The sequence below is a fragment of the Mobula birostris genome, chromosome 9 (genome assembly GCF_030028105.1).
Source record: "Mobula birostris isolate sMobBir1 chromosome 9, sMobBir1.hap1, whole genome shotgun sequence".
Lineage (NCBI taxonomy): Eukaryota > Metazoa > Chordata > Chondrichthyes > Myliobatiformes > Myliobatidae > Mobula > Mobula birostris.
Genome location: NC_092378.1, coordinates 147,843,592 through 147,871,411, shown reverse-complemented (window position 1 = coordinate 147,871,411; position 27,820 = coordinate 147,843,592). Strand labels below are relative to the sequence as shown.

General features: G+C 42.1%; 1 protein-coding gene across 1 annotated transcript; it reads right to left on the bottom strand.

Moving 5' to 3' along the window:
- Positions 1-179: 179 nt before the first annotated feature.
- Positions 180-27,152, bottom strand: LOC140203176 (cytochrome P450 2K1-like). The gene is given in 11 exon segments (XM_072269090.1): positions 180-451; positions 1,938-2,079; positions 5,310-5,497; positions 7,523-7,664; positions 9,887-10,037; positions 10,039-10,061; positions 11,776-11,936; positions 14,977-15,126; positions 17,495-17,657; positions 20,979-21,062; positions 27,126-27,152. Coding segments are annotated over 11 exon segments (1,407 nt in total). The 3' UTR covers positions 180-275.
- Positions 27,153-27,820: the final 668 nt, after the last annotated feature.

Genomic DNA, 27,820 nt, shown 5'->3' with positions numbered 1-27,820 from the left:
CTCGGCCTGAAGCATCCACTGTTTATTCCCTTCCATAGACGCTGCCTGACATGCTGAATTCCTCCAGCATTTTATGTGCATTGAACAGAATGCAGAATAAAGTGTGATAACTTTAGAGAATGTGCAGTGCAGGTAAGCATTAAGGTGCAAGATCATAACAGTATCATAATTAATTAGCAAAAGAGTTCTAAGAAGATTAAAGGTGAGCTTCTTCATTGGAGATTTGTCTTTGGAATCTACTCCACGTCCATGCACCTTGCCATCAGCCATGAGCACTAACGGAGTGCAGCACACACTAAGTGAGGCTTTGGACATAAGGTAAAACCAACAGATGGCGTGAGATCCAAGCTGGTTCCAGGCACAGTGTGGAATGAAAATCTCTGCATCAAGGTCGTGAAAAACAGAAACAGCTCCATCTTGGCCAGGCTTTCCCCAATGCATATCTGCCGACCTTTAAAATGCGCGAGAAAATAAATTCAGAGTATTAGATATTCATAGAATTACGAATACATTCCTTGTACCAGCCTTGTAAAGCAGACGATGTTTATAATTGTAGTTAACATTTAAAACTTTTCCGTCGGCAATAAGTTTAGACTCTGGAATTCAAGGGAATTCTGGTCGCCTCATTACAGGAAAGGTGTGATGAATTTGGAGAGAGTGCAGATGAATATCTGCCATGATTAGAGAACATGAGCTATAAGGAAAGTATAAAAATATTAAAAAATGCAAATGTGTGTGTTTTATTTAGAGATACACAAATGGAAAGGAGCCCTTCAGGTCCAAGCCTGTGCTGCCCATTTATACCCATGTGACTAATTAACCTACGAATCCATATGTCTTTGGATTGTGGGAGGAGACCGGAGATAATGTACAAGCTCCTTACAGACTGTGTCGGAAATTAAACCCAGGTCACTCGTGCTGTAAAGCATTATGCTACACTACGCTAGCATGCTGCTCCAAACTTGAGTAGTTCCATCTGGCATGTCAGAGGCCGAGGGGAGAGCTAACAGAGGCTAATAACATCATGAGAATGGCGGACAAAATAAACATTCAGAATCTTTTCTCAGGATAGAATTGAAATGTACTCAAGGATATGCACTTAAGCTGAGAGGGGCAAGTTTCTTTTTTTAACATGAGTCGTACATTTTTGGAACGTGCTGCCAGGAATAGTGGGGGATGTTGATATAAAAGTAGTTTAAGAGGCTGTTAGACATATCAATAAGCACAAGATTGTGCAGATGATGAAAATATATAGATAGATGGCTATATATTTATTGATCCCAAAGGAAATTAGTGTCACAGTAGCACTACAAGTGCACAAATACAAGCATTAGAAGAGAAGTAAGAAAGAATAAAATAAGTTACGTCAAACAGTCTAAGTGGGGGGGGGGGGGGTCATCACTTCCCAGGCTATAGATTGACTCATTATAGAGCCTAATGGCCAAGGATAAAAATGACCTCATATTGGAGCAGCAACACACACAAAATGCTGAGGGAACTCAGAGGTCAGGAAGGATCTATAGAGAGAAAGAAACAATCGATGTTTATGGCCAAGACGCTTCATTGGGGCCAAAAAGGAAGAGGGAAGAAGCTAGAATAAGAAGGTGTGAGGAGTGGAAAGATATTATATCGATACCTGGTTAACACATGCACCCTAGGTTAGGTGGTGATAACAGCTGTTAAAAAAACTCTTACATTCTAATTAAAAGCATTTCAAAATCATTCAAAGTTGCACTCATTGTAAACTATTGTCATTTTAAAATTTCTTGCACTGTACTACTGAAACAAAATAAAAAAACAATTCACGATATGTGTTTTGGCTAAGACCCTTCGATGGAACCACTTGTGTGTTGCTCAAAATTTCCAGCACTTGCAGAACCTCTTATGTCTCTGACAACATTATGTAAATTGGCTAGAATATTCTAATAGTTTGGTACCTGCAGAGAAAGGTATGAAGGCATCTCTCTTCACAAACCTCCCCTCCGCATCTAGAAAGTGAGAAGGGTTGAAGCCGTTTGGTGTTTCCCATTGAGTTTTGTCACGGAGGACAGAAGATAGCAGGGGAATTACCTGCATTCCCTTTGAAACAAAAGAAAATGTGAACATCACAGTCAGTTCTAAACCTTCTTCCTGTTGGGTGCAACTGGAGAATTGAAAATCACTGATAATATTTTACTAGCAACGGGAAAGACCCTGTGCATTTTAGAGCGTATAAAACTCCCACACTTGGAGAAATATGTTCAGAATCAGAATCAGGTTTATTATCGCAAACACAAGAAAATCTGCAGGTGCTGGAAATTCAAGCAACACACAACAAAATGCTGGTGGAACGCAGCAGGCCAGGCAGCATCAATAGAAAGTAGTACAGTCGATGCTTTGGGCCGAAACCCTTTGTCAGGACTAACTGAAAGAAGAGATAGTAAGAGATTTGAAAGTAGGATGGGAAGGGGGAGATCTGAAATGATTGGAGAAGACAGGAGGGGGAGGGATGAAGCTAAGAGCTGGAAAGTTCATTGGCAAAAGGGATACAGAGCTGGAGAAGGGGGAGGGTCATGGGACGGGAGGCCTAGGGAGAAAGAAAGGGGGAGGGGATCCCAGAGGAAGATGGACAGCAGGAAAGGAGTGATTGTGAGAGGGACAGAGAGAGAGAGAAAAGTGGGGAAATAAGCAAATAACATTGAACATTGATTTCTCTAACTTCCGTTAATGCCCTTCCTCCCCTTCTTACCCCATACATTATTTATTTATTTCTGTCAACTGTACTTCTTCCTATTGATGCTGCCTGGCCTGCTGCATTCCACCAGCATTTTGTGTGTGTTGCTCAGGTTTATTATCACTGGCATGAGACATGAAATTTGTTAACTTTCTCAAAACTCCCACACTTGGAGAATTGTGTTCACTTCTGGCAGTCTCATTATAGGAAAGACGTGGAAGCTTTACAGAGGGTGCAGAAGAGATTTTCCAGGATCCTGCCAGGATTAAAGAGCAGCCCTTATGAGGATAGGTTGAGAGAGCTAAGGCTTTTCTCTTTGGAGTGAAGGAGGATGAGAGGAGCCTAGATAGAGGTTTACAAAATGATAAGAGGCAGAGATAGAGTGGGCAGCTAGAGACCTCTTCTCAGGGCAAAAATACCTAATACAAGGGAGCATTATTTTAAGGAGATTGGAAAAAAATACAGGGGAGGATGTCAAAGGTAGTTTTTTTTTAAACACGGAGTGGTGGAATGCCCTGACAACAGGATTGGTAGAGACAGATACATTAGAGGCACTTATTTTAGATAGGTACATAGATGACAGCGAAGTGGAGGGTTACTTAGGAGGGTAGAGTTAGATTGAGTTTAGAGTAGGTTAAAAGGTCAGCACAACATCATTGGCCGAAGGCCTGTACTGTGCTGTAACGTTCTATGTTTCACTATATGTCCTAAGCATAGAGAAAATGCCGGAGGAACTCAGCAGGTCAGGCAACGTCAATGAAGATGAATAAACGGTCATCATTTCAGGCCGAGACCCTTCATCAGGAATGATGAAGGGGGACAAAGCCGGAATAAGAAGGCGAGGGAAGGGAAACAGTACCAGCTGTAGGTTATAAGTGAGACCGTGTGAGGGGGGGAAGGTGGGTGGGTGGGGAGGGGGTGATGAAGTAAGAAGCTGTCAGGGGATAGGTTGAAGAGGTAACAGGGCTGAAGAAGAGGAATCTGATAGCAGAGGACAGTGGACAATGGAAGAATGGGAAGGAGGAGAGAAACCAGAGAGAGCCAATGGGCAGGTGAGGAGAAAGGGTGAGAGGGTAACCAGAATGGGGAGTGGAAAAAGAAAAGAGAATGCAGCAAAATATTGGAAGCTGGAGAAATCATTGAGGAGTCTGACCCAAAATGTTGACTGTTTCTTCCCCTCCTTAGACACTGCATGAATTTCTGAGATCATCATGCATTTTGTGTGTGTTGCTCAAGATTTCCAGTATCCAGAGAATATCGTGGTTGTATACAAATTGCAATATCGATTTTATTTTAAGAATGTTTTCTATTCCTTTATTGTGCTATTTCTTATAGTAATAGATTGAATTTTCAACATTGTAATGAAAATTACTCATCTATGTGGAAGATTGTAATTAGAACTTAAACCATAAGACCATAAGACATAGGAACAGAATTAGGCTATTCAGCCCATCAAGTCTGTTCTGCCATTCCACCATGTCTGATCCCAGATCCCACTCAACTTCATACACCTGCCTTCTCACTATATCCTTTCATGCCCTGACCAATCAGGAAACAATCAACTTCTGCCTTAAATATACCATAGGACTTGGCCTCCACCACAGTCTGTGGCAGAGCATTCCACAGGTTCACTACTCTCTGGCTAAAACATTCTAAATGGTCTAAAAGGTTTCCCCTCAATTTTGAGGCAGTGCTGTTCAGTTCTGGATACCCCCAGCATAGGAAACAATATCTCCACATCCACCCCATATCGTCGTTTCAACATTCAGTAGGTTTCAAATAGAACCCCCTACGTTCTTCTAAATTCCAGTGAGTACAGGCCCAAAGCTGCCAAACGCTCCTCATATGTTAACCCCTTCATTCCCAGAATCATCCTCGTGAACCTCCACTGCTCTCTCCAATGATAGCACATTGTTTCTGGGGCCAAAAACTGTTGACAATACCTGAAGTGCAGCCTGACTAGTGTCTTTTAAAGCCTCTCCTTGCTTTTATATTCTATTCCCCTTGAAATAAATGCCAACATAGCATTTGCCTTCTTTACCACAGTCTCAACATGTAAATTAACATTCTAGGAGTCCTAAGTCCCACTGCACCTCTGAGGTTTAAATTTTCTCCCCATTTAGATAATAGTACACTCTATTGTTCCTTTACCAAAATACATTATCATACATTTCCCAACAATTATTGCCCATTCTTCCAATTTGTCTAGGTCCTGCTGCAATCGCATTGCTTCCTCAGTACTACGTAGTCCTCCACCTATCTTCATATCATCCGCAAACTTTGCCACAAAGCCATCAATTTCATTATCTAAAACACTGACAAACAAGCTGAAAAGTAGTGGTCCCAATACTGACCCCTGAGGAACACCAATAGTCACTGACAGCCAACCAGAAAAGGATCCCTTTATCCCCACTCACTGCTTCCTGCCTGTCAGCCATTTCTCTATCCATGCCAGTATCTTTCCTGCAATGCTATAGGATTTTATCTTGGTAAGCAGCCTCATATGTAGCACCTTGAAATGTATTAAAAATTGCACATAACTTGGAGGAACAAATCATTGCTTTGATATTTTTGTTCTTAATTTGAAGGCTTTTACCTTTGGAATGAAATATTCTCTGAAGTGTGTATCCTTGGTTGTTGCATGTGGCATATTCATTGGGATGATGTTGGCAAATCTCTGGATCTCATGCAATACTGCATCAGTATATGGCATTGCCTTCCGATCCATCATTCGGGGTGGTCTCTCTGTTCCAATAACTCTATTAATTTCCTCTTGCACATTTCCTTAAGGAAATAATACTTCAGGTTCTATGGCATGATAAAACTGCAAATGTTAGACATATGAAATAAGAATAAGAAAGTGACAGAAATACTCAACAAATCAGGCAGCATCTGTGGAGAAAGAAACTGTCAACTATTCAGATTGGTGATCTTTCATTAGAATAGGTTCAAGTTCCCACAACCTATGGACTCACTTTCAAGGACTCTTCATCTCATGTTCCTGATATTTATTGTTTAATTCTTTATCTTTTCCTTTTTTTGTATTTCCACAATTTGATGTCTTTTGGTTGAATGCCCAAGTTGGTATGGTCTTTCATTGATTCTGTAATGGTTGTTATTCTATGAATTTATTGAGTACGCTGGCAAGACAAATAACCTCAGGGTTTTATTTAGTGATATATATGTACTTTGATATTAAATGCACTTTGAACTTCCAAGTTGCAGAGAATAGACTAGCGGTTAGAAATGGCAGCGCCCGTGAAACAGGTTCAATTCCCGCCACTGTCTGCAAGGAGTTTGTATGTTCTCCTCGTGACCCTGTGGGTTTTGAGAAATTTAATTTTTCCAGCATACTTTACTGGGAGGACATCTTTCTTTCTTTTTTGAAAACCTTTAACTATAAAACATAGAACTGAAATTAATATCACCTCCACTATAAGCACAGTTATAAAATGGAGCTGGTGGAAGGGCAGGTCAAAATCAAAGTACAGACATACCACATACGTGTGACCATATACTACCTTGAAATTCATTTTCTTGCAGGCATTTACAGGCAAACAAAGAAATACAATACCATTTACATATGAAAAGCTATACAGACTGTATATGAAAACTGTTGTTGGCCAAATCACAGACCATGATGAATCATTGTATGGGACGGAGACTGAAAATCCAGTTGAATTGTGCCACAGCGACAACCACTCACTCAACACAAACAAGAGAAAATCTGCAGATGCTGGAAATCCAAACAACACACACAAAAGTTGGAGGAACTCAGCCAGCCAGGACGCATCTATGGTAAAGAGTACAGTCGACGTTTTGGGCCAAGACCCTTCAGCAGGACTGGGAAAAAAAAGATGAGGAGTAGAGTTAAAAGGCGGGGGCAGGAGAAGGGGAAATACAGGGTGATAGGTGAAACCAGGAGGGGGAAGGGGGAAGTAAGGTTGGGAAGTTGATTGGTGAAAGAGATACAGGGCTGGAGAAGGGAGAATCTAATAGAAGAGGACAGAAGGCCATGGAAGAAAGAAAATGGGGGAGGAGCACCAGAGGGAGGTGATAGGTAGGCCAGGTGATAAGGTGAGAGAGGGAAAAGGGGATGGGGAATGGAGAAGAGGGCGGGGGCCATTATTGGAAGTTCAAGAAATCAATGTTCATGCCATTAGGTTGGAGGCAACCCAGATGGAATATAAGGTGTTGTTCCTGCAATCTGAGTATGGCCTCATCACAACAGTAGAAGAGGCCATGGATAGACAAATCGGGAATGGGAATGGGAAGTGGAATTAAAATGGGTGGCCATTGGGAGATCCCGCTTTCTCTGGTGGATGGAGCATAGGTGATCAGCAAAATGGTGTTCCAATCTACGTCAGGTCTCACCCATATACAGGAGGCCACACCGGGAACACTGGAAACAGTATATGACCCCAACAGACTCACAGATGAAGTGACACCCCACCTGGAAGGTCTGTTTGGGATCACTCAACATCGGTGAAACCAAAAAGCTGATTATTGACTACTGAAGGAATAATCCAGGAGGTAAAGTTTTCTGGGAGAGTTCTCAATCAGAACTAGTGTTTAACTTGTCATAAGGGCCAGTCGTTCAGGTAAGAAATCATCCCGACCTGCAAATGGGACGGTATCAGATAGGTTAGCACAGACTATTTGGGCTGAATGGCCTGTTTCCATGTTATATGACTCTATGACTCACTGCTGCTGGTTGTTTCATACCTTTGAAATCAAGCACGGAATTTTGACAGAATTAGATTTTATTCAGGTAAACAGATAGATAAATAAGTTTAAATAATCTCTTACTTTGAATTTGTGGGTACTTCATCATCAGTAGAATGGCCCAGCGCAGCGTTGAAGAGGAGGTATCCGTTCCGGCCGCAAAGAGGTTGGTTACTGAAGTCACCAAGTTCTTGTCATGGAAATAGGAATCAGCATTACTTGATTCCTTTGAAATGAAAAAAAAGATAAAACATGAAATTAGTTTGGAACCAGTGCTGTCAGACTAGTGTTTAGGAAACAGGACTCAGGTTGGCACAGGAACTCAACTAGTGGAGCTGCTGACTCACAGCACCAGAGGCCTGGCTTAAAACCTGACCTCAGGAGCTCTCCGTGTGGAGTTCGCATGCTCTCCCAGTGGATTTCTCTCACGTTCCAAGGCCAGTAACATTGAGCGGCAGAATCTGGAGTAATTATAATGAGAATGTGGAGAAAATAAGGACCAAAAATCAAAGATCAGCTTTACTCACCATTCACATTTACATGTGTAAGACCACAAGACCATAGAAGATAGGAACAGAATTAGGCCATTCAGCCCATCGAGTCTTCTCTACCATTCCATCGTGGCAGATTTTTTATCCCTCTCAACCCCATTCGCCTACCTTCTCTCTGTAATCTTTGACACCCTTACTAATCAATAATCTACCAAGCTAGGCTTTAAATATACCCAACACACACAAAAATTGCTGGTGAACACAGCAGGCCAGGCAACATCTATAGGAAGAGTTACAGTCGACGTTTTGGACCGAGACCCTTCATCAGGAACCTTTATCATTGGGTAAATATACCCAATGATTTGTCTCCACAGCCGTCTGCAGCAATGAATTCTACAGATTCCCCACCCTATGGCTAAGGAAATTCCTCCTCATTTCCATTCTAAAGGGACATTCTTGTGTTCTGAGGTTGTACCCTCTGGTATTAGACTCTCCTACTACACAAAACATCCTCTCCACAGCCACTGAATCCCGACCTTTCAAGATTTGATAGGTTTCAATGAGAATGCTCTCTCATTCTTCTGAACTCCAGCAAGCAGAGGCTCTTAACTCTTTCATTTCCAACATCATTCTTGTGAACCTTCTATGGGCCCTCTCCTATTTTAGATAAAGGGGCCCAGAACTGCTCACAATACTCCAAGTGCAGTCTGACCAAATCTCTATACAACCTCTGCATTAGGAGTTTGCTGTAAATAATAAATATGCAAGGTTAATATTCTGGATTGGCTGGAGAAAACTAATTGAGGGACGACTGTTGTTCAGATTTGAGAAACAGAACACCAGCAGCTGAGAACAGAGAAATGCAAGGCACAAGTTTCCCAAAAACACTCTCCCAATGTTAGGAACACAAATCTTGCAGGGGTATCTCCACTGGCAGTGGGACAAGAGGCAGGGAATCTCCATTGAGATCAGGACACAAAGCAGGGAACCTCCACTGGGATTGGGACACGAAGCAGGGAACCTCCACTGGGACTAAGACATAAAACAGGGATTTTTTGCATCTGCTACATCAGTGTCAGCAAGGTTAAGGAGAGATCTGGAGCAGCATTCGTCATTTCTGAATGTTCCACTTCTCTCTGCCTCGGTAAAGCAGTCAATGTAATCAAAATCACTGGACGTGATCTCTTCTCCCCCACCCACTGGGCAGAAGGTAGTGGTGGGGGTTGAGGGATTGGAATGGTAGCATAGTGGACAGCACAACAGCATAGGAGTTAACACTAACACATCACCAACATTCAGGGTTCAATTCCCACCGCTGCCTGTAAGGAGTTTGTACGTTCTCCCCGCGACTGCATTAGTTTTTTTCATTACCTTCCACATTCCAAAGATGCATGGGTTAGAGTTACTAGGCTGTGAGCATACAATGTTGGCACCAGCAGCATGGCAGCACTTGCAAGCTACCTTCAGCACATATTGAAACTGGGTTGGTCATTAAGGCAAACAAAGCTTTTGTTTGGACGTTTCGGTATCTTGATACTACACATGTGAGAAATAATAAACTCATAAACCAATTCCATTTCCACTTGCTGCCTGATCTGCTGAGTAGTTCCAGTACTTACTACTGAGCATACTTCATCAAAAATAAATACCGTGAGGCGCCATGCAACCGTAGCAGTTAGCACAATGCTATTACAACTCGGTGAGTTGGAGTTCAGAGTTCAATTCCGACGTCCTCTGTAAGGAGTTCGTACGTCCTCCGTTTGCAATGCGTGGGTTTCCTCCAGATCCTCTGGTTTAATTCCACAGTCCAAAGATGTACCAATTAGTAGGGAGTAGGTCATTGTGTATTGTCCCGTGATGAGCTAGGGTTAAGTCGGGTGCTGCTGACGGCACAGCTCGAAGGGCCAAATGGCCTATTCTGCACTTTATCACTAACGTTAGCAAAATTTTTGTGTACCTCTTCTCGTTTTACCAAGAAAGCATCAATCAAGCTCCTTATATTGTTCTCATTCAGAGTTTTCTGATGTTCTATGTAAAAATTCTGGATAAGCTGAACCATCTGTGTTCGATTTTGAAAGATTTTCTTGTGAGTTCCAGGTAGAAAGCCCGAGGAAAGGAAATGCGTTGTACATCTGAGGAACATAGAACATGTTTAGTCCACCAAATGGTTCACCACTGTTCTGTAGAACATAGACTGATTGAGGCCCTCCGTTGGTCACGGTCAACCATAGATATTGTGTCCCAGCTATCCAGGTGACATACAAGCCAGGGCAGTGTGACATGGGGAGTGAGCTGCTGCCTGTGTACAGGCTCACCTTCTTCATGCAGCTGATGAATCCAAAGGAACAGTTTTGCAACAGCAGTTTGGCAGGAGTTGTCAGTCAACATTGAACTCAACATAGGACGAACTTAATATGTATGTACATGCAACCAAAATAAACCAATTCCAATGGATGTTAATGGGCATGCGCAAATGAATATATAACAAGGAAATAAGTGGAGGAATAGGATTGATTTGAGATAGTGTTGACATGGTGAACTACATAGAGACGTGGAGTCGTATAGTCCAGAAACAGGCCCTTTGGCCCAACTGTCCTATGCTAGTCCTATTTGCCCACGTTTGGCCCACGTCCCTCTAAACCTTTCCAAAGCAAGTGCCTTATAAATGTAAGGGCTAGGTAATCAAGAACCAACAGGCAGATGTTTAGGGTGGTAAAGGAATGACTTATAGGAAACTTGAGGGACAAGTTTTTTACTGAGAGGGTGGTCTTTTGCTGGTGGGGGGTGGTTGGTGCTTTGCTGCTGCTTATGCATGGGAAGGGGGAGTTGGGGGGCTTCAGGATTCTAACATTTAACTGTCATTCATTCTTTAGGGCACTGCTCTATTTTCATGGATGTTTGCGAAGAAAAAGAATTTCAGGATGAATATTGTATACATTTCTCTGACATTAAATGTACCTATTAATCCTATGTGGGATGAACTGCAAGAGAGTGGTTGAGGCAGGTATATTAACAACATTTGAAAGGCACGTGGCAGAATAACAATTCAGTACAGATTAGGTGGGCTAAAGGACCCATTCGGTCCTGCAGTGCTTGGTGATTTTGATCCTATGATAACTTCCACATAGTGGGGTATTAGCAATGCATTGTACACACAGAAGTCACTTTATTAGGTAGGAACTGTACTGTACATACACGTACTGTATCTAAAATGTGGCCACTGAGTGTATGTTGTGGTCTTCTGCTGCTGTAGCCCATCCACTTCTGGGTTTGATGTGTTGTGCAGTGACAGATGCTCTTCTACACACCACTGTTGTAACATGTGGCTATTTGAGTTACTATTGCCTTCCTGTCACCTTGAACCAGTCTCATCATTCTCCCCTGATCTCTCTCATTCATGAGGCATTTTCACCCACAGACCTGCTGGTCACTGGATGTTTTTGCATCATTCTCTGTAAACTGTAGAGACTATTATGTGTGAAGATCTCAGGAGATTAGTAGTCTCTAAGATACTCAAACCACCCCATCTGGCACCAAGAATCATTCCACAGTCAGTCACTTAGATCTCATTTCTTCCCCCAGTCTGATGCTTGCTCTGAAGAACAACTGAGCCTCTTGACTATGTCTTCATGTTTTATGCATTGAGTTGCTGTCACATGACTATATTTCCATTAATATGTAGATGTACAGAAGTACCTAATAAAATGGCCATGGAATGTACAGTGATGTAGTGTGTAAACATATAAACTCTCATGTGTATTTCAACAAGCAGCACTATAATGGCTATATGCCATTCAAAAATAGTTCAAAACAGAACTCCATTGTAATACTGAATATACAGTTTACTTGCACTCTGGAAGATCCAAGCAGATTAAAATTTTCGCGTATCAGTTTTGTTATGGTGAGAAATATTTCATCCTTGTAGTTAGATCGTTCTCCAAAAACTATAGAGCAGATAACATTGGCCATGGCAGAGGTAACAGGCACAGTTGTATTGAATGGTCGGTCTGCCAAAGAGAGCATATCAACATATTGTTCAAAGTTAGGCTAGAAATAAAAAGGCAATGCAATATATGTGTATTACAACTTCACCTTCTTTGCTAACGTAGTTTTGTGATTATACAAGCTGTGAATTATCTAAATTTCAGTCAGTACTCCGTCAGCATAGATTGGGAAGAACATCTCCTCCACAATCACCATCAGCACTGGTGCAACACAAGGCTGTGTCCTTTAGGAGGTACAGGAGCCTTAAGTACCACACCAATAAGATCAGAAACAAACTATTACCCTCTCACCAGCTTTGGAACTAGCGCGGATAACTTCACCCATCTCAACTGAACTGTTTCCACAACTTCAAGGACTCTACAACCCATGCTCTGAGTATTATCTATCTAACCTTCAATCTACCTATTACTTTATTTTATTTGTATAGTTTGTCTTCTTTTGCACATTGGCTGTCAGTCTTTGCATGTAGTTTTTCATTGATTCTATTGCATTTCTTTATTTTCCTGTGAATGCCTGCAAAAAATGAATCTCAGGGTAGTGTATATGGTGGCATATACGTACTTTGATAATACATTTACTTTGAACTTTTAAATTTGTGATTGTCAGGATAAAGAATGACTTGCATTTAAATAACATTTAAAGGGCTCTTCCATGTCTCTCTTGCAAGTTCACAAAGCATCTTACAGCTAATGAGGAGATTTGGAGTCACTGTGGAAAAACGGCCGAGATCATCTGTCCAGAAACAGTAACGTAACCTGAGTTTGTAGTTCTGAATAAATACTTTAACTCTGGAAAATCCAAGCAGTTTAAAATTTTCATGTATGAGTTTACTTACAGTGAGAAATATTTTGTCCTCATGGTCAAATCATTCTCCAAAAACTATAGAGCAGACAACTTTGGCCATGGCAGAAGTAACGGGCACAGTTCTATTCAAGGGTTGGTGCTGGCTGAGGGAGAAAGTGAGTATAACTCCAATACTCTGCAATTGTAATCTAACTCATTGTGACCTTCCACTGAACCCTCTAACTGCACCGCACTTTCTCTGTACTGTAGCACTTCGTTCTGTATTCTGTTATTGTTTTACCTTGTACAATTGTAATTAACTCATCTGTATGAATGGTAGACAAGACAAAAAGGATCTAGCACCTTCCTGGCCTCTATAACAAATAAACTCTTCTCAGGATTCCAGAGGGGTACAGATATCAAGTATGACTGACATCTTGATGACAAATTCTTCCATTTTCATCAGGGATGATGCCTGGGTATATCTAGTCCGGTGGCATTTATACCCCCATAGTCCGTCCGTCCTGATTGGCTAGTCCTCATCCAATCATGTTTCCGCTCTCCCACCTTGTTTACTATTGAATTCTGGTTCTTAGTTCAAACGAGACCTTCGTCTTTATTAAAATTATTTTCCTCCAGTTTGATTTCAATAGCTTCCTTTACCAGGTGATCCCAAAACCCATTGCTTTCTGCCATTAAAGTCAATCCTATGGCCATTGCGAATGCAATGTTCTGCTACCGCCTATTTCTCCAGGTAACCCAAATAGATACACCTCCTGTGCTCCTGGATGCAGGTTTCCACAGTCTGGCTGATATATGCTGCTCCGCCTTCTCAGGGAATTTTAACGAAGACAAAGGTGTTTAAGTAAGAACTGGAATTTAATTGTAAACAAAGTGTGAGAGCAGAAACCTGATTGGATGAGGACTAACCAATCAGGAGTAAAGGACCACAGGGGTATAAATACCACCGGAATAGACATGCCCAGACATCATCCCGGATGAAGAAGGCAGAGTTTGTCATTAAAATGTCAGTTATAATTGATACCTGTACCAGGCTGGAAGATTATTCGTATGCAAGACAGGTTTTTCACTGTACCTTGGTACATGTGACAATAGTAAACCAATTTTCCAATCTATTGTTCCAAAATTGGATACGACAAGCTCTTTTGTCACTTGTATATCGAAACATACACAGAAGTATACGACACATGCCGATGATAATAAACCTGATTCTGATGTGTTCTGTGCGGTAATAACCAACACAGTCTGAGGATGTGTTGGGGGCAGTCCGCAAGTGTCGCCGCGCTTCTGGCACCAACATAGCTTGCCCAAAGTTTACTATGTTTTCTTTAAGTGTGAGTGGAAACCAGGGCACCGAGAGGAGACCCATGCAGTCACAGGAAGAACAACAAGCTCTTTACAGGCAGTAGGGGGAATTGGATCCTGATCTCTGTAAAGCATTGTTTTCTTGCGCTATGCTACCATGACTATTGGAAACCCCAACAGTGCAGCATCTAGTTCACTCATTCTCACACTCACTTTAACTTCACCGTTCCTACACTTTGCTGAAACTTGCCCATGTCAAAAATCTGCAATCAAGGATTGACTTTATTTGCCATATACATTTACATATATTATGAATTTACTGTGGTGTGTTGGCCAGGGCACAACATGCAACAAGAAGCAACAAGGTTCAACAATTATGAAGAATAAAGATTTATATAAGAATAAAGTTTGAAATGCAGATATGGAATAAAATGTGCATAAATACATAAATACCAGCATGTGTTTACAATGTAATCAACACTATAAAAGTGATTTAAAGTGTTTACAGTGCAGTGACAGGGTTAATGGATAGAGGAGGTGGGGCATATAACTAGAATGGTTGATCAGATTAACAGCCTTATGGAAGAAACTTTTAAGATGGTGTGATTTTTTTTTTTGTTGTAGAAGCCTTGTAGCACTTTCCAAAAGGGAGGGAATTAGTAGTCTGTTTGTGCATTAATAGGAGTTATATCGAATAGTGGGGTAAATCTGCCAGTCCAGACCACCAGAATCCTGGAGTACTGGACCTCAGAACACAGGACAATAATAAATTCATTTACCAGTTGACCTCTGCAACAGGCACCCAGCATGACTACAGGCTGCTAGGGGTTTAAGGATAGGAAATTATAACAGAACTGTCTGCTCTGCAAATGTCGCTTGTTCAATCCAACGTACCAACCAGAGCAGAAGAATGAACTTAAGTAAGGCTCCAACCTCGGTGAGATTCCAACTCTTGCACCAGGTACTTGGCCTCCTCAATTATCTTGTCCTCAATTGTCTTCTTGCCCATTCCAAAATTGCGTAACGTCGTTAAAGTGAATCTTCGCATTTGTCTCCATGATTCCCCGTGTCCAAAAGAAATCCCTAAAAACCACATGCAATGAAAACTTGTGAGAACGTCTAGCCAAGAGGAAGAATCTTTTGGCATTTCTCAGTCTCCACTTCATGGCCGTTCCCAACAAATGAGATAACCTCACAAACTTCCACAGATGTTCAGCTGAGAGCATCCTTACATGCCACAATACTGTGTGGTCTGGAAACTGCAACACAACAAACATACAGTATGTACAGAAAGGTGCTGGAAAAAAAAATAGGAACATATAAAACCTACAGGAAAATACAGGCCTTTCAGCCCACGATGCTGTACTAAACGTGTACTTACTTAAGAAATTACCTAAGGTTGCTCATTAAGGCATCCGTTAGTCTTGCGAGACCATGGATCTGCACCTGGAAAGTCTTCATATTCCAGGGCGCAGGCCTGGGCAAGGTTGTATGGAAGACCAGCAGTTGCCAATGCTGCAAGTCTCCCCTCTCCATGCCACCGATGTTGTCCAAGGGGAGGGCATTAGGACCCATACAGCTTGGCACCAGTATCGTCGCAGAGCAATGTGTGATTAAGTGCCTTGCTCAAGGACATAACACGTTCCCTCGGCTGGGGCTCAGGTAGCTAGTCCAATGCCTTAACCACTTGGCCACGTGCCCACACAAGAGTTACCTCATACCCCTCTGTTTTTCTCAGCTCCATGTACCTATCCAGGAGTCTCTTAAAAGACCCTATCGTATCCACCTCCACCACCGTCGCCGGCAGCCCATTCCATGCACTCACCACTCTCTGCGTAAAAAAAAACATACCCCTGACATCTCCTCTGTACCTGCTTCAAAGCACTTTAAAACTGTGCCCTCTGGTGTTAGCCATTTCAGCCCTGGGAAAAAGCCTCTGACTATCCACACGATCAAAAGGCCAGAGGTATCATGAAGGATCCCATCCACCTTACTTATGGACTGTTTGTCCCATTCCTATCAGGAAAAAGGCTACGCAGCATCCACACCAGGACTACTAGATTCTAAAACAATTACTTCCCCTGAGCTGTCAGGCTGATCAACACCTCCACCCACTAAACTACCCCTCCACACCTCTCACCACCACTATATACACGTCACCCACATCACTTTGTGTACACACAATCAGTCTGTGTATGTAACAGTTACTTGCACGTTGTGTCTTATAGGATTATTTTTATTTTTACATTTTTGATTTTTATTGTGATTTTTTATGCTGCATCTGGACTAACTAATCTCTTCTGTCCATATCCTTCCATTTTCCTCACATTGATGTGCCTATCTAACCACCTCTAAAAGGTCCCTGATGTTTCTGCCTGTACCACCACCCCAGGCAGTGTACTCCAGGCACCCACCACTCTCTGTATAAAAAAAACCTGCCCCTCACATCTCCTTTGAAATCACCCCATCTCACCTTAACTGCATGCCATCCGGTATTAGACATTTCAACCCTTGGAAAAAGAGACTGTCTGTGCACTATCTATGCCTCTCATAACCTTATAAGCCTCTATCAGATCTCTCAGCCTCTGCCACTCCACACGAAACAACCCTTTCATTATAGCACATGCCCTCTAATCCTGGTAAACCTCTTCTGCATCTTCTCTGAAGCTTTGATATCCTTCCTATTATGGAGTGACCAGAAATGTAGACAATACTCCAGATGCAGACCAAAACAAACTGGAAGCCTAGTCACTGGACATATTTAAAGCAGAAGTTGATAGGTTCTTGATTAGTGAGAATGTCAAAGGAGAAGACAGGACTATGAGGTTGAAAGGGATAATGATGTGCCATAATGGAATGATGTAGAAGACACAATGGGCCAAATGACGTAATTCTGCTTCTAACCTATGTCTTTTTTTTTGGCGTGTGCGTGCGTGTGCGATGTTGGCGGGACGATGTCTTTTTCATGCCTGTACAACAAGGCGTGGAGCGAGAGAGAGACTGTGTGGCGTGCCACTCCTCACACAGACATTTCACAGTATTTTTCCTCTTATTTTACAAGGTTGAGATGCAATCTCGACACTCAACCCGGCACGGATGGAAAGCATACTCGGGAGCGGACACGGCTGGGTTTGAACCCGGGAACCTCCATCCAGGATCCGGCGCTGATGTCATTGCGCCACCAGCTGGCCCCACTCTGAGATACGTCTTATGGCTTTCATCGATGCTGACTGTTGTCTTCCACACAACTGGAAATTATGAAATGCACACAATAAATCTGTTCTCTTCCTTCATTACTGTCTCCACTGGGAATTGCTTCCTGTTCTGGGGAGGGGGGCCAAGATTGCTCACGTACTCTGCTACTCTAATCTGTAAAATAAACTTCCATTGTTTTGTGATAAAGTAAATATATCACCAAGGCTTTGTAAGGAAATAGGGAAATATCTATTACTGTAACCATTTGCCTGCATTTCCAACACGGGGATCTTTGCTCTCTCTGCAAACTCATCCGCCTGATCCACAAGAGCCTCTGTCACTGCTTTGTAGCCTGTGAGGACCACTGCTTTTTCCACTCCCAGCTGAATGGTAAACACAGGTCCATACTGCTCCGATAACTGAGAACAAAGGGGAACATCCCATCAATGCAATTACACTCAGTGGCTACACCTGCTCATTAATGTAAATATCTAATCAGCCAATCATGTGGCAGCAATTCAATGCATGAAAGCATGCAGGCATAGTCAAAAGGTTCAGTTGTTGTTCAGAACAAACATCAGAATGGGGAAGAAATGTGTTCTAAGTGACTTTGAGTGTGGAAAAATTGCTGGTGCTAGATGAAGTGGTTTGAGTATCTCAGAAACTGCTGATTTCCTGGGATTTTCATGCACAACAGTCTCTAGAGTTTACAGAGAATGGTGCAAAAATGCAGTGAACACTAGTTCTGTGGGTGAAAATGCCTTGTTAATGACAGAGGTCAGGGGAGAATGGCCAGAATGATTCAAACTGAAAGGAAGTTTCAGTAATTCAAATAACCTCACATTACAACAGTGGTGTGCAGTAGAACACATCTGAACACACAGCACGTCAAATCTTGAAGTGGACAGGCTACAGCAGCAGAAGACCATGAACAAACAGAAATAAACTCAGTGGCCACTGTATTAGATACCTCACGTACCTAATAACGTGGCCACTGAGTGTATCTTGGTGGACAGATTGGCGGTGCCAAGGCTGCATGCAGGGAGGTATTTAAAGCACAAGGTATGTATGTGTCAGATACTTTGGTGCAATATTGGCCTCTGCTGGTTTCTCCTGCGCTGGGTATAATGGCCATCAAGTATTCTCCCAGGAAATCCCTTGTCCTCATCTGTTCTCTTTTTGCTGCTGACATCAGAAACAAGGAACTGGGGACAGGTCCCATACCATTGGGTTCAGTGACAGTATTACTCTGAACCAGCGTGGATAACGTCACTCACCTCAACACTGAAGTAATTCCACAAACTATTGATTCACTTTCAAGCACTCTACAACTCATGTTCTGAGTATAATTTATTTACATGCTTTGTATCTTTTTTTTGGAAAATTGGTTATTTGTCAGTCTTTGTGTGTAGTTTTCCATAGATACTATTGTATTTCTTTTGTATTACTATGAATACCAGCAAGAAGAATAATCTCAGGGTAGTATATAGAGATCAATATGTACTTTGATAATAAATTTACTTTGATCTTTGAAATTTTGAATTTAGGTTGCTTCTGAAAGTTCATTGAAACTATTTATCTGCTCTTCAAAAAGTCAAGAAAGCTGTGAAGATCTGAAACAGTTCTGTACTAGCATTGTGCTACTAACAAAGTTCCTGCTGTTTGGAAATGTTTTGATGTTGGTATTGGACTTAGTTAATTATTGTCAAACGTACCGAGATACACCTTATTGTCTACCTGTACTGTACTGCACTTTCTCTGCAGCTTTTACACTTTACTCTGTGTTGTTATTTTTTCACCTTGTTCTACCTCAATGCACAATGTAATGATCTGATCTGTATGAACAGTTTGCAAAACTGGCAGGATTGGAGAAAAAAAAAGCTGAGGAGTAGATTTAAAAGGTAGGGGGAAGGGAGAGAGAAACATCAGGTGATAAGTGAAACCTGGAGGAGCAAGAATGAAGTAAAGAACAGGGAAGGAATGATCTGATGAATATGAACAGTATGCAAGCCAGGCTTCTCACTGTATCTGAGTTCACGTGACAACAATAAACCAATTCCAATTCCAACTCCAACTCCAAGCTCCTTTCAAATCTCTAGATACCAGTCTCATTTCTCATTTCCACTAGTCCGACCATGTAACTGAAATTCCTCATCCCAGGACCTTTCCTGCACAGAACTTTAGGTCCTATACATCTACAGAAATAATAATTTTCAGGTGAGTGAGAGTATAATTTACTAAGCATTGTCACAGAGGAGGAAATATATTTCTCTCATTTATATCAACTTCACAGTGAGCAATAACAATTTTCATTCATGTAATGCATTAAAGGGAGCAAATCTTCTGTTGCTTTTTCACAGGAGACAGAAATTGACACTGTACCATGGAAGGAGAGGTGTTCAAAGTTCAAAGTAAATTTATTTTCAAAGTAAATACTGTATACGTCACCATATAATACTCTGAGATTCATTTTCTTGTGGGCATATTCAGCAAACCTACAGAAAAATAGCTATAACAGAATCAATTAAAAAATGCCCAACTAGGGCATTCAACCAAAGTGCAGAAGACAACAAATTGTGCAAACACGTAAAAAATAAACAATAACAATAAATAAATAAGCAGTAAATATAGAAAACTTGAGATAAAATGTCCTTGAGAGTGAGTCTATTGGTTGTGGGAATGTTTCAATGATGGGGCAAGTGAAGTTGAGTGAAGTTATCCCCTTTGGTTCAAGAGCCTGATGGATGCAGGATAGTAATGATTCCTAAACTTGGTTGTGTTATTCCCAAGACTGTTGTACCTTCTTCCTGATGCCAGCAGTGAGAAGAGAGCATGTCCTGGGTGATAGGAGCCGTGATGATGGATCCAGCTTTCCTGTAACAACGTTTCATGTAGACATGATCAATGGTGGGTTTGTTGTGTCCAATCCGAGCTGGCTCATTCACCTTCAAGCCCCGCCAAACACTCACCAGGAGCTCTCAGCTGTGGCTCCAGGTAGAGATTTTCATGCAGCAGTGGCCATATCCTGCTATATCTCTTTGACAGGCAGGCAGACCTGATGAGGGTAGCTGGTGGGCCTCATAGCATGCAAAGACAATGCTGTCAGACTGGGTGGATGTGATCAACAGTGAGATCCAATGGCCAAGAAGACAGTTCTGCAAATTCCGAGGTTGAGAGAGTGGAACTGCCCCAGCTTTAAAAACTCTTTGTTTCTTTGTCATCTTTGGATACGACAGGCAAACAATCAAACATGAAGGGAGTTATTAAGACAGGGGACTGAGAAACTGTTAAAAGAGGGATGTTTGAGGGAATGAAAGAGGGAGATGAGATATTGGAAGTGAAGCCAGAGCAATGAATTCACATGGCTGCATGTTAAGCTGCCTTTGGGATTTGTGAGGGAACTGGACCACCCAGGAGAAACGTTCATGTGGAATGTACAAATTCTGCCCAGACAGCACCAGAGGTCAGGGGCTGAAACAAGGTCACTGGACTGTCACGCAGCCACAATGGCTGAAAGGGACTTGACACAAGGTGAGATCACGCAGCAGAAGATTGGAATAACATAACAGAGATTTTAACTCAACTGCATAAAATATCAATGCAGTGGATTTGCTCTCTTCATGGCTTCGCAGACCACAGACATCTGTGTGGATGGCATGTAAAGCAAGCTTCTCCCTGCCCGTCAGTACATCGGACAATAATAAACCAGTTTCAGTTCCAATTCCAGTTCATTTCCTTATGTCTGTAAGACTCTGGTGCAGCATCTTCAGATCCAGCGTGTGTAGGTTTCCGATCAAAGGCAGACAGGTTGGACCCGGGGGCAGCTTGTAAATTGCTGAGGGTTACACCCTGTGTAAAAGTACATCAGACAAAACACAGTCAGAAGTGGAAAAAAGATCAGTGTGACTGTGTCCTCAGCAAACAAGCTTAGGAAAGACATGATTTATTAATTAATTCGCATGCTCTCAATCAGAAAGAAATCTTTGGATTTACAGACTGGGGGTAGGATGGACCCTTCACAATAAATGATCTTCCAGGGTTCAGACAAAGGTGTAACACTTAAATCGTGGCAGAGCTGCACAACATTGTAATTAAACATTAACAGTTAGTCCAAAGGGACAAACTCTCACTTTTGTACACAGCACAGGAAAAGGCTCTTCTGCCTACAAACTAAAGTCAATTTAATTGATTATGAATAATTATTAACTATTTTACAGTATTGAAGTATTTTCTTCTGCTTATAAGTAACTCCATCATCAAAGATATTTGGAAATTGGTGGAAAAGGCCTTTGACAGAATGAGCTGCGTGTCAGGTGAGTTGTCCTGGAGAGGAACCTGAGTCTGCATCAACAGGTCGCTGGTTGTAAGCCTGTAGGACACTGGGTGCTGCACATTGGATGTCCACTTTGGCAGAAACCTCTGCTCAGTGACCCAGAGCCTCCAGAGGATGTCCCGATTCATTCTTAACCCCTAAGCACAATCTGACTTCTGATTTTTGAATCTCACAATAGAATATAGAACATAGAACAGTACAGCCCAGAACAGGTCCTGTGGCCACAATGTTGTGCTGAACCAATCAAATTAAAATTAGTAATCAAATGACCAGCTAACTTATCCTCTTCTCACTACACAATGACCATATTCTTCCTTTTCCCTCACATTCATGTGCCTATCTAAACCTCTCTTCAAAGTCCCTACTACCACCACCCCAGGCAACACATGCCAGACGCCCTCCACTCTCTGTGTACAAAACTTAAACCTCACATCCCCTCTCATCTTAAATGCATGCCCTGTGGTATAATAGGTTTAAACATTGGGAAGGAGATACTGTCTGTCTACTCTATTTTAAGCCTCCCATAGATCTCCCCTCAGCCTCTGCCACTCAATATTCCAAAGAAACCCAATCTAGTCTCAAAGACCTGCACCTTACCTTCTGACCTGGCACACTGCAAACATTACCATACAACACTGAATTCAACAGTTTCAGATAGCTAACCTTTCCATTTTGTGTCAGTACCTGACAGCTGTAATCATAAAAGATCACCCTTAAAGATGAAAGATTAGCTTTAGAAACATTGAAATCTACAGCACATTACAGTACCTACAGCCCACGATATTGTGCCAACCGTGTAACCTACTCTAGAATCCGCCTAGAATTTCGCTGCCACCCAGCCCTCTATTTTTTCTAAGCTCCATGTACCTATCCAACTGTCTCTTAAAAGACCGTATTGTATCTGCATACACCTCCGTTGCTGGCAGTGCATTCAATGCACCCACCCCACTTTGTGTGAAAAACTTACCCCTGGCATCCCCTCTGTACCTACTTCCAAGCACCTTAAAACTGTGCCCCCTCGTGTTAGCCATTTCATCCCTGGGAAAAAACCTCTAGTAATCCACACGATCAATGCCTCTCATCATTTTATACACCTCTATCAGGTCATCTCTCATCCTTCGCCACTCCAAGGAGAAAAGGCCAAGTTCACTCAACCCATTCTCATAGGGCATGCTCACCAATTCAGGTAACATCCTTGTAAATCTCTGCACCCTTTCTATAGTTTCCACACCTTCCTGTAGTGAAGTGACCAGAACTGAGTACAGTACTGCAAGTGGGATCTGATTAGGGTCCTGTAAAGCTGTAACATTACCACTCGGCTCTTAAACTCAATCCCACTATTGATGAAGGCCAATGCACCGTATGCTTTCTTAACCACAGTGTCAGCTTGCGCAGCAGCTTTGAGAGTCCTATGGACTTGGACCCCAAGATCCCTGGGATCCTCCACACTGCCAAGGAGTCTTACCATTAATACTATATTCTGCCATCATATTTGACCAACCAAAATGAACCCACCTCACATTAATCTGGGTTGAACTCCATCTGCCACTCCTCAGCCCAGTTTTGCATCCTATCGAAGTCCGCTGTAACCTCTGACAGCCCTCCATAATATCCACAACATCCCCAAACTTGTGTCATAATTCCTCCTCTTCTCTTTTCTAAAGGGGCATCCCTCTACTCAGAGGCCATGCCCTCTGGTCCTAGACTCACCCATTAAAGGAAGCATCCTCTCCAATTCCACTCTATCCAGTGGCACCCTGCACTATTAGTTATAGTGCCTGGGCAGGGCGAAAAGCATTATCAAGGATACATCTCACCCTAGCCATGGACTTTTTACTCTTCTCCCATCCGGTAGGTGCTACAGGAGCCTCCGCTCCCGCACCAGCAAGCACAAGAAGAGCTTCTTCCCTAAGGCTGTGACCCTGCTGAACCTCACGTCACAGTGCTACGCAGCATTGCACCCATATTGTTCTGTCTCAGTACTTTTATATTTGTGTGCTGTAGCACTTACTTTTATTCGCAGTTATTTTGTAAATAACACTGTTCTTTGCATTTCTGGTCAGGTGCTAACTGCATTTCATTGGCTTTGTATCTGTACTCAGCAAAATGACAACAAAGTTGAATCTATTCTAATCCTATAGACTTTATTTTCTTTTTTCTGTATTTGCAGTTTGTCTTCTTTTGCAAATTGGTTGTTTGTCATGTCAGTCTTTGTGTGTAGCTTTTCATTGTTTCTATTGTATTTCTTTGTTCTACTCTGAATGTCTGCAAGGGTAGGATATGGTGACATATTCATCCTACGATAATAAATTTACTCTCAACTTTAAAATTCCTAAGATGTTATCTGACATAAACACTTCCTAGCTTTTTGAACTGGATAAACACCTTATTTGTGATGAACAAATTCAGAACATGATTATATAGGGAACTGGTCTGTTAATGTTTGCCTTTAGTGCTCTACAAAACAGAAGAACTTGCCAACTAACATGACTTGCATTACCATCAAAACATAATACTTAACCTGATTGAACCGAGTCATCTGATGGTTTAGACCATATGACAAAGAAGCAGAATTAGGCCATTCAGCCCATTGAGTCTCTTCTGCCACCTGGTCATGGTTGATTTGCTTTCCCGCCCAACCCCAATTTCCTGTCTTCTCCCTGTAACTTTTGATGCCCTTACTAAGCAAGAACCTCTCGACCTCGCATTTAAATATACCCAATGTCTTGAGTCCACAGCTGTCTGCGGTAATAAATTCCACAAATTATCCACACTCTGTCTAAAGAAATTCCTGCTTATCTATGTCCTTACAGATGTCCTTCTATTTTGAGGTTGTGCCCTCTGGTCCTAGACTCTCCTACCATTGGAAACATCTTCTGCACACCCACTCTGTCTAGACCTTTGAATGCTCAAAAGGTTCAGTGAGATTCCTCCGTCCCCTCTTTCTTCTAATTTCCAGTAAGTACAGGTCCAATGCCATCAAACACTCCTCTGCTCACCTTCCTCTGCTTCTGAAACATTGTCTTTGTGCACTTGGTAATTGTGGAACAGCAGCAGATGCTGGAAGCCCAACATAACAGCAGAAACTGTCTGTGGGTTATGTAGCATCTGCGGAGAGAGATCAGGGTTAATGTTTACTCAAATCAAGGGAAACAAATTGAATCATAGTCACAGGACTATACAGCACAGAAATAGGCCCTTCAACCCAAACTTGTTCACGTCAGCCAAGCTGCTGAAATGAGCCTGTCCCATTTGCCTGTGTATAGCCCACTTCTCACCGCACATTTCCTACTCATGTTCCCAGCATTGTAATTGTGCCCTATCCTGCCTATTCTTCTGGCAGCTCATTCCACATACAGGTCGCCCTCTGGGTGAAAAGGTTTCCCTTCAGGTCCTTTTAAAACTTCCCCCTCTCACATTAAAGCACTGTCTCTAGGTTTCAGTTCACCTACCCTGAGAGAAAAGACTGTGGCTCCTCACCGTATCTGTGCCACTTAAAACTTATACTGTACAGTGTATGGTAGTGTAATATTTAGTGTACCACCTTACAGTGCCGGATGTAAGATTGGGTTCAATTCCCTTTGCTGTCTGTTAGGAGTTTGTCTGTTCTCCCCATGGCTGCGTGGGTTTCCTCCAGGTGCTCTGGTTTCCTCCCACATTCTAAAGATGTAAAAATTAGTAAGTTGTGGGTATGCTATGTTGGTACCAGAAACACCGTGACCCTTACGGGCTGCACCCAGCAGATCCTTGATGAAAAAGGCACATTTCATTGTATGTTTTGAGGTACATGTGACAAATAAAACTAACCTTTATCTTTATTATTTTATTTGGCAGACCATAAGATATAGGACCAGAATTAGGCCATCCGGTCCAAAATGTCTGCTCCACCATTCCATCAAGTCTGATTTATTATTTCTCTCAACCCCATTCACTTGGCTTCTCCCAGTAACCGTTGATGCCCCGACTAACCAAGAACCTTTCAATCTCTGCTTTATATGTATGTAATGACTTGACATCCACAGCCATCTGTGGCAATAAATTTCACAGATTTACCGCCCTGTGACTAGAGAAATTCGTTTTCATTTCTGTTCAAAAGAATTGTCCTATTCTGTTCTGAGGCTGTGCCCTCTGGTCCCCCCTACAGGAACTTTATACAGACATTTATAAGGTTCCCCCTCAGCCTTCTACACTCCAGTGAAAATAGTTCTAATCTATTCAGCTTCTTATAATTCAAAACCCTCAAACTCTTCAGGTCCAGAAACATACTTTTTGCATTATTTTTCTACTTCCTTGGGGGAAAAAAATTGAAATGAGGTAAGTTTCCAACTTCAGGAAAACGGAACACAGTGGACATATCTGTGATAGGTTAGAGACCAAGAGAATCTTTGAGACAACCGTTGGTGGTGCTGTCTGAGGGAGGTTAAACAGAGATGATCTAACTGGAGGGCAGACTTATAGAAGGACATGAATAAGGACAGACGAAGGGAGAACAATGCACAGATACAGGGCACAACACTTGCTGGAAATCTGAGGTAAAAGAGAATGTTGAAAATTACCAGTACGTCAGGCAGCATCTATGAAGAGTAAAATGAATTTAAATTACAGGGTAGTGTAGCAGTTGGCGTAATGCTATTGCAGCATCAGTGATTACCGATTGGAGTTTGATTCCCACCTCTCTGTGAAAGGAGTCTGTACGTTTCCCCATGACCACGTGGAGTTTCCTCTGGGTGTTCCAGTTTCCTCAAACAGTTCAAAGATGTACAGGTTAAGGTTAAGTAGTTGTGGCCATGCTATGTTGGTGCTGGAAGTGTGGTGATAATTGTACTTTCTCCAGCACAACCCTTGTGTCACAGTGAGTGCTGAACCCAGGTGCCGGGGAATGGCAGTCTCCCATGCAGTGACGGAGACAATAGGTTGTACATAGGAATTCCAACAGAACAGCAGTGGCACAACTCAGCGACGCTAAGGAGTCATTCTGAACATAGGGACCGCCCAATGAGTGCTTCTTCTATTTCGGGCAGTTTAGACGCATTTACGCATATTACTGCCCTGCACAGAATTATGATTAATCATAGAATTTCCAGAAACTCAAATTCTCGAATATAAACCATTCGCACGTATAAACTGAATAATAAGCTCTTCAATCAGATGGTGGTTCTCTTGGTGGCCAAACAAGGATTTAATAGAAAAACAAAATACATTTAAGTCAGACAGCCTCTTGAACAATATGCTTCTTTCAACTTTATATCGATTTCAACTCAGCAAAGCATGCTGAACTGTCTCTGGGCTACCACAGTCACATAATCCAGTAGGATGTTTTCCTATTATCTTTAAATAATAGTTTAGCCCACAATGCCCCAACCTAAGTCTTGTAAATTTCACCATATCTCTACGATTTAAAAAGTAACAGTCTGAGACCTTTTTAACTAATGGGTGACGAGAAAAGAAATGCCTTCCCTTTAATTCATTTTTCCAATCCTCCTGCGACTTCTTCTCTACACCGTTTTTTTATCCTACTTCTCAATTCTGCTCTGCCTAGGGGTACTCTAATTACTTCTTGCCTGCTCTGTAAGGAAGACATTGCAATGTCATCCACAGTTTCATTTCCCTCCACCCCAGCATGTCCAGGTATCCATGTAAATCTGTCTGCACAACCCATCTTCCCTACTCTAAACAAAACTAAGAGAATCTCAGTAACTATGTCAGAACGAGCTTTTGATTTATTCCCTTTTATAGCCTCTAAGGCAGCAGCAGAATCTGAACAGATGATAACCCTGCATGGTCGAGAGTCTTCTATCCAGCATAAGGCCCAGAGGATTGCTAATAATTCTGGTGCAAAGACAGAAACACCATCTGAAACCCGGTGACCAATCTTAACTCTAAGTTGAGACACGTACATCCCAAATCCTGCCCTACTGCTCTCTGGGTCCACTGAACCATCAGTAAAAATCTTCAGATAAGATCTCCATTTATTATTTAAATATCCATTTATGATCGATGCTGTTGACATTGCTCTGCTTCCTTGAAGCTGAACAAGGAGGAATAGGTCTACTTCTGGTTCTGGCAAAAGCCAAAAAGGAATGAGTAGCAAGCAAATTTGGTCAGCTATGTCTTCCACAATTATTTTCAATTTCACAGCCCAGTTATTAACCAAATCTCAAAATGGGTATCTTTTAATTTTACATTGGCGCTCCGACTTCCGCTACAAAAGAGACTTTGAGAGCTGTGATTGAAGCCGTTTAGTTTTGC